The 8,979-nt window shown below is 30.8% G+C and overlaps 1 protein-coding gene across 1 annotated transcript; it reads right to left on the reverse strand.

The window, feature by feature from the left end:
- On the reverse strand, nucleotides 131-2,056 carry LOC104763538 (cytokinin dehydrogenase 3-like). Its single transcript, XM_010486894.2, has 3 exons — nucleotides 1,376-2,056; nucleotides 266-393; nucleotides 131-169 (listed from the first exon to the last, which is right to left on the reverse strand). The coding sequence occupies exons 1-3, from the start codon at nucleotides 1,986-1,988 to the stop codon at nucleotides 131-133; spliced, it is 780 nt and encodes a 259-aa protein (XP_010485196.1). The 5' UTR covers nucleotides 1,989-2,056.

Raw genomic sequence — 8,979 nt, forward strand, 5'->3', positions numbered from 1 at the left:
ACAACTCCGTCTTTAGCCGAGGCTTGGCCGCGGTGGCTATGTCCGTGGCCACGAGAAGCTAGAGTGAAAGAGGGTTGAGAGTCATAAGAGAGTTTTACGAGATCAGTGATGTCTTCGACGGAGGAAGGGTTTAAGACGGCGGATGGGANAGAAACCTAAACCACTTGGCCTGCAAAAAACCAAAAAAAATGCATATACTGTATGTTCAGTTATAAGCTTAATTAAAATTTCTTTAATTATTGCATAATTTACAATTTAAGCATACCCTTTTCGGAGCTACTTCGAGTTTAATCCGGGCTCTTGTGATTATTCCAAATTGACCCAAACCTCCTAACGCGGCGAAGAAAAGGTCCGAGTTCATATATTTGGAACAAGTTGCAATCTCTCCTTTTCCTATAAAACAAAAGTATATCTTGACCCAAATTAGGAAAGTTTAGCAAAAAAATCAACAAATGTGGACCGTTATATATGAGTTTACAAAGAATAATATAAAGCAATGCGACGAGTTATATATAAATAAAAAGTATCATCATCATATATAAAATAGCCTAAAGTGCTAAAGTCTGTCTCATTAAATTATGTTATCTCCTAACCAAACAATGGAACTAGAAAGTCTTCGTAAGCTAACTACACTTGAGACCAATAGTGTAGTAAATGGATTCATATGTGGACATAATGGGTACAGCTATAGTAAGAAAACTGACTGTTACTTAAAAATCCATTACACCTGGTTAGGACCAAACGTTATGAACTTTTGAGTTTTGTCCTTATGCCCCAAGAAACCTCGTGTAAAATTATGCGCGTGGGACCATTTGGTTGATTTAGTTTTGTTTCCTTGTTCATCGGGTTTTTATGAACCGTTACATAATATATGACCATGTAAATTTCGCAGAAATCAGAATTAGTTTCAACGAAATTTCCATAATATGTAAGACTTTATCAAAAAAGAAAAAAACTATAATTCTCTATAAAAAAATCGTCTACTGATAAATCGACCTTTGCATTAACATGTGCATCAGTGCATGTTTATATTATTAAGGAAAATTCATACCATTAAGAGACGAAATAGCCTTATTATAACCACCTATTTTTTTACCTAGTCTGTAGTTTTTTTATAACCTTATACAAAAAAAAAAGATATGTGATTAGATTGATGTGTGAAAAGAAGAAAAGCAATCAACCAAGTTCGAGAAACAAATAAAAAGAGACAAACAATACAAACAAAACAAGAGCATAAACAAGATCTAAATGAAAAAAGACGCAAAAAACGTACGAAGTTTTTTTTTTTTAAATCAGAAACGTACGAAGTAAAAAATAAAATAAAAATCACTATTATTGTATTTTTATGTGGAGATAATCATGGTACGTAACGTACCTGTAATAACATCCATCTCTTGAACATTAGTGATCTGTGGACCGTACCGAAACGTCTGTCCACTGATTCCGGCGTTAGATAACGTTCCACCGACCGTTAAATACAAATAATCCGTCCAAGAAACAGGCGTTAACCCTAACTCCAACGTTTTGTTCAACACCTCAATCCATAGCCAAGCAGCGTCCACGTCAGCATATAAACCGGTCCTAGACACCTTGATGCCTCGATCCCGGTTTACCATTGACCGCATGTTAACCACAACTCCGTCTTTAGCCGAGGCTTGGCCACGGTGGCTATGTCCGTGGCCACGAGCAGCTAGAGTGAAAGAGGGTTGAGAGTCATAAGAGAGTTTTACGAGATCAGTGATGTCTTCGACGGAGGAAGGGTTTAAGACGGCGGATGGGAAGATTTTGGTGACGTGGCCAAAATCTGTAGCGGCTGATTCGATGGAGGAGGAGGCGGTGGTGAGTTTTCCGGCAAAGTCGTTGTGGGAAAGAATATTCCATGGTTGTGGTGATGTGTTGTAGGTTGTGATCGGAGTTAAAAGAGTAATGATGATTAAAATTATTATTACTCCAAGATGAATTTGTGAACGAAAACTATTACTCGCCATATATTTTTTTTTCTTCTGAGAACTTTTTTTGCTTTGTTTTAATCGACACTTAAGCTTGATTTGTGTCAATGAAGAGTAGTAGTAGCTGTATATTTATAGCCACGCATGTAGACACATGTATTGGACGGGTTCTTGTTTTTTTCTTTTCTTTGTGTAAGTTACTTTGTGCGAGTCTCTTCTGTGTAATAATAACTAACGAGTTTAATTAACCCCGTTTTAAATTATTTGAAACAAAATTTATTCTTGTGTAATGGAGTATCAGCTAGTATTTATTACTATTTTACTACTAGTATCTTTTAATGTAATAACTTATTACATGCATATTCCTATACTAATTAAACGAATTTGAGCCATCAAAATAGTTAGCCGAGTAACATTATTAAATTATTATGTATTAAATTCGAGTAACATTATTATGTATTAAATTAATATTAATACATCATATAAGTTCTGTAATATTATCACACAGAGTCACGTGAGACTCTAAATTTACAAACCACTGGTTTCAACTTTCAATAGACAACAAGATTAGCTGTAAGCCTGTAACTGTTTAAACACGCACGATGTCGCTCGCTGGTCAAATGGTTTTGGAAAAATATTCCACGGTCCGTTTTGTACATTATTATTACATTGATAGATTCTGTAGTATATTGATACACTGTGTCAAGAAATTTTTTTAGCAATTTGGATGCCATGAATAAAAATCCAAATTAGATGTAACTAAATGTATATGCATGTCTATAAAGAATTAATCACTATATTACAAATAAACACTTAATGGCCACTAATATCGTAGATTAAACTAATAAATTGATTAACTGATAATAGAACTAACATAATATTGTAATATGATGTGCCATCATCACCACCACCACCATCATATATAATCCCCATTATAACTGTGATTAGTTGTAAATAGCAAAAAGAAGTATATGAGCATGTACCATAATCATCATGGGGATTGGAGATTGGCCTTAGATCACCATGCACCATATATATTTTCCCCAGGGACATGTCGTTATCCCAACCTTCGGATTGATCAGACATTTATATTAGAACTTGGCTAATTAAGGTTTTTTATTTAATTAATGGGAGTTCAAATTGCCTCGAACTTTCAGTCTATACATTTTGGATGATGTATAGAAAACTAACAAGAAGATATCTGAACTTTGGATCAAGAAACCTGTGAGAATTCCGTATCAGCTCAATAATGTTTTATTTTCTTATGGCTGAAAATGAAGACACTACTGCAAACAACCAAGCAAGTTTCAAATATGGAGTTTTATTTAGTATAGATGGGTTTATAAATCGACTTAAACTTGTAGTATCTTTTGGAGATGGTTTGTGCATGAACTATTTATTCTGTTACCAATCAAAACAAACAGATGTAAGAAGTAGCTGCAGCACATCATTTAAATATTGAAAAATGTATGATTTACAAATGTCTTTTAAAATTCACCAAGCGAACATAGTTTTTTTCTTCTATATATATAGAAAAATGTTTTCTTATTCGATTATGTTGATCAAACCGCTAATCATCCATGTTAACAAATACAATCCGCATTTTCTTTGATGGCTAATTTTATATTCTTCTTTTATAAGTGTACAAAAATATAAATATTTATTATCATTTTGTTAAAACTGTAGAAACCAGTCGGATCTATAACACTTTGCATAAATTAATGTTCTTTTGTTGGAGAATATTTCTCATGAATATCCCTACTAGATGATGTTTCCTTGTCACAATTAGGTCATCATCAAAAGAATCTATGAGATCTTCTTCCTTACGGCTATCGAAAAGTGCTGATAAAATATTAAAAAGGGATGTAATAAACTATTTTGTCAATTTCAATTAAAAACAATCGTAGGCCAAACTTCGTAGATTCGTGATTAATCATTGTGCCGCGTTAAATAAACAATAAAAAGCAAGACATGGAATATCCTCAAGATTTCGTTATGTTTGCTTCTTTTGCCACATGTTAACTTGTTGTCGCTGCAAAAACACATTTGCATAACTTTTATGAATGTTTTACTGTTATTTATTAAGTGAACTGAAATATTTTAAGCAATTATATAACAAGATAAGAACGAGTATAGTTAGGAGGGATACAAAATAGTTATGCTCACTTGCTCAGTGGAATTGAAATATACTGAATCGTTTAGTTCAATTTGATCATACATATTCCCTATATGTCATTTTGATTGACACCCTCGTTCAATTTTTTTTATTAGGTTCTCACTTCTCAGTTCTCACAATATTATTATTTTCATATTATTATTATTTTCTAGGATGATTTGTTTTAACCATAATCGTTCTTCCGAGCACATGGCTAATTTTTTAGGATTCTCGATTGAAATTTTATACTAGTATGTAAGAAAAGTAAAAAGACATACAGCATTACAGCCGGACAGCAAAACTGTGCTAGACGCACGTGTGGTTGTCATTTTCTTCCTTTCCAACTTCGTTTCGTGAATTTATTAATGGTGATTTTAAGAAAATAATCTATGAGCGACGACCAAAACGACAAGTGATTAAAGTTTGTGCTAAAAAGAATTTAATAAAAATTACCGAGAAAATCAATAAAATTCCATGAGCTGCATAAGTTGTAATAATAATGGAACTGGATTGGCGAGATTTTTTTTTGAAGGATATAAGGGTAATGATTTCAACTCGTGGGCACATTTTGTTATATTCGTATCCCTTTTAATTTAAATAAAGTAAATAGTGTTTTGAGTTGTCTTAAACCTTTTTTTGGCCATGCATCATCATGCTCCTTATATGTTCCCTTCATTTATATTATCCATTCATCATTATAAGATTCTAAACGCATGTGCGACGCACCAATAAGTATTGTACTTTTATAAATTATGATAAACGAGTTTGGCGAAAAAATGGATTCTGATAATTGGTTTTTTTTTTTTGGATTCTCATAATTGCCATCTATGTAGATGTAGAGCTTATCTTGTACAGTTTAATTCCTCTTGGGCGTGTGCAAAACTTTCATTCTAACTATTTTACCTTGCGAAACGTTTGGACCTAAAAATTAGTTGAAGTTCAATTTGTGCAAAATAACAAGTCATTCTTATCGATCGCACCATGAGTAACGGACTCATCTTCTTCTCGCCCGACGATCCTTCTCTTCGCTACTCTCCTTGATTTTTAATTTGGTTGTATCTCTGGCCCACTTTAAGTGTGGCATAAGCTCAAGATATATCAAGATATATCTCTCCTTGATTTTTATTTTGGTTCCTTTGTTTTCTCTGTTTAAGAGTTTGGTGTGTTTTTGGGTTTCCATTGTAAAATAAAAAAAATTCTTTATTTGGGATAAATTTTAACATTAAACCAAAAAAAAAAAACAATTCACCTTAATCTTGTTTTTGGTTAAGGGTTTTACCTAAAAATTAAACCACATAGATTTCACATTTATATTCGTGTGCATCTATAGATACATACCATACAGAAACACACATATAGACACAATGCATGGTCCCATGAGAGTGGAATTGTATAGATCAATCATTAATTCCTTTGAGAAATATCAGAACATCATTCATGCATGTACTTTGATTAGTATATATTTTGAGATTAGAGTTTAAGGGGGAGTGGAATTAAGCAATAATGGATGAATATATATATTGGTGTAGATGGGATCAGAAACATCATAAAGATAGTAAAACCACGATCAAAGCTCTTTAAATTTGCCACGTGAATAAATAGTGACTGTTAGGTGTTTTATTTTACCAAACAAAAAAGTGCGGATTAGTTCATTTCAAATGCGTTTAAAGTGCGGATTAATCAAGTCAGTCCGACACCCACGTTTTCAACATCAAGTACAACAACAGATCATCACAGCCGGCCAAAACTTGACGATTAATACGTACAAAAGAAAGCATTATTGCATTATACACGTACCAAAACGTTATACGTATGTCAGAAAATAAAGGCATACACATATACATTCCCGAGATTCTCAAAAATAGCACCAAAATAAGTTTTTGTTCCAAACTTAGTACAACATCTTTAAAATTCCAAAAATAGCACTAATTAATCTTTTTAAATTAAATCCTAAATTCAAAATACTAAACCTTATTCCTCAAAACTATACCCTAAATGTGAAATTGAGAACCCAAACATAAAAAAACAAATTCTAAAAATTAATTTTAAATTTTTTAATATGTTAAATAGTGCTATTTTGGAAATTTATGGAATGTGTGCTATAATTGTCCATAAAACTATATTTAGTGCTATTTTAGGGTATTTCTCTATACATTTTCGTTTTTTGATGGAGAAATATAACTAATAGATGGAGAGTTCAAAATTCAGAAGTTATTGGGAAGTTTGGCAGCATCTACATTTCAATTTATGTTTTAAAATAATAAGCTTTTTTTTTGTTTTTAATTATCAAAACCCTTTTTTAAGATGTTGGTTTGAACATAATTTCTTTAAACATGTGAAGACTGTAAAATAGATTTGTATGGCTGTAAATAAAACAGTAAAAGCAAACAGCTAAAAACATATGAGTTTTATAAAATTTTATAATCCTGGATTTTTGTTTGTCAAACAAATCAGAAATTATTTTAGTAATATCTGTAGTTTCATTAATGTAGACATATTTTGATCGAGATACAAAAATGAAAATATATGAGTTTTATGATAGACCGAGCATGTGATCGACGTATCGGTGAAAGTCATTAACTGATTTGAATTTTCTTAACTGGTGATAGTAAGTACCCTTACCCTTACCCTTACCATAGTTTTAAAATTTTACGAGTTTCGAGAAACAAAAACAAACTGAGTTAGTAGTGAACATAATTAAAATGTTATGTGGATGTGGTAATTTAGTCCATACGATTTATAATAATTAGGTTTGGTAATAAAAGGAAAAAGGAAAGTGAAAGTGGGGACTAATATAGATTCATGCAGATCTTCGTAGGGATTCTAAGTGTAGTGGACCACTTCTCTTCGTTGTACATATTTTTCATTGAAATGGTTTATAGAAAAATATCCATTTAAAACTCGAGATATCTGTTAACTTGATATTGTTATATAAAGCAACATATAATATTCATATTTCCACACTAACTGAATTGGTTGTTCGAACATACTGTTATGTTCTACAGGGTTTTGGATGATTTCAGTAGAGGAAGAGGATATATATGAATATATGATAATGCGAAGAAGTGATATCTTCTGATGTATAATTTTTTTTAAAAAATATGTACTAATACCGTTTATACAACCACCAACATATATTGAAAAATGAAATTGCACAACGTTTCTTTTTTTTTTGGTAAATCTTGTTCACTGATATGCTCTTTTAAAATAAGAACTTTGTATGGTACATTATTTTGATCGTCAAATCGTTTGATGTCTATATGCTCGTGTTACAATTCTCATATCCAAATTACATTAGAATTCCACNTTGATATGAATTTTCTTAACTGGTGATAGTAAGTACCCTTACCCTTACCATAGTTTTAAAATTTTACGAGTTTCGAGAAACAAAAACAAACTGAGTTAGTAGTGAACATAATTAAAATGTTATGTTGATGTGGTAATTTAGTCCATACGATTTATAATAATTAGGTTTGGTAATAAAAGGAAAAAGGAAAGTGAAAGTGGGGACTAATATAGATTCATGCAGATCTTCGTAGGGATTCTAAGTGTAGTGGACCACTTCTCTTCGTTGTACATATTTTTCATTGAAATGGTTTATAGAAAAATATCCATTTAAAACTCGAGATATCTGTTAACTTGATATTGTTATATAAAGCAACATATAATATTCATATTTCCACACTAACTGAATTGGTTGTTCGAACATACTGTTATGTTCTACAGGGTTTTGGATGATTTCAGTAGAGGAAGAGGATATATATGATAATGCGATGAAGTGATATCTTCTGATGTATAATTTTTTTTTTAAAATAAGTACTAATACCGTTTATACAACCACCAACATATATTGAAAAATGAAATTGCACAACGTTTTTTTTTTTTTTGGTAAATCTTGTTCACTGATATGCTCTTTTAAAATAATAACTTTGTATGGTACATTATTTTGATCGTCAAATCGTTTGATGTGTATATGCTCGTGTTACAATTCTCATATCCAAATTACATTAGAATTCCACAATTGATATCGTAATCTTTGACTAGATCCCTCGATAGTTCCATCACACCCATCACTAGCTGTACTTTTATTTCATGTTCTTTTGTTTTCTGTAAACTTTACACCAACTGAAATAAGGTTTTGTTTATAATAAGGACCAAAACTTTTTTCCCATTTCTTCTTCCATAAATAGTTCTAAAACGAAATTTAACTATAACAATTACGAATAACAGAATGTGGGGTTTATATAAGAGTTTTTTCTTTATTTCATGTTCTTTTTATTTTCTGTAAATTATCGTGTAACTGTTATCTTCCAACATATTAGATAATCGATTATATATAGGTTTATTACAAAATTATGATATACTTGTTCATTTTTAGTTACCATTCGGTATTATTTGTTGTATTTATATCTACATATTTCTAACTTATTTTGATTTATTTCTATACAGTATCTTCATATATATATATATATATATATATATATATTTTTCATTTATAAATTGGTCTCACATCGTAATCATAATTTATCTATGAATCAAAAATCTTGACTATACTATTTAGAAGAGAAAGAATGTTAGAGAGAAAACACAATAAAACAAAAAGTCAAATAAAATCATCCTCAAATCTTTTCTAAAGAAATATGATAAATGTGAGGAAGCTAAGAAACAAGATTATATTACAATTAAAATATGATCGTTAGAAATAAGGAACCTACAAGAGTAAAATATGGTTGTTTTACATTTGTCGGATAGATATTCGAATGTACTATATTTAAAGTCAGAAAATATATTGTCCGGTTTTCTTTATTATGACAAAATGATTACGATTATACTGATAATACAAGATAAAAGCTAATGTTTTCCCCTTACATATAT

Source organism: Camelina sativa, chromosome 18, assembly GCF_000633955.1.
Source record: "Camelina sativa cultivar DH55 chromosome 18, Cs, whole genome shotgun sequence".
Classification (NCBI taxonomy): domain Eukaryota; kingdom Viridiplantae; phylum Streptophyta; class Magnoliopsida; order Brassicales; family Brassicaceae; genus Camelina; species Camelina sativa.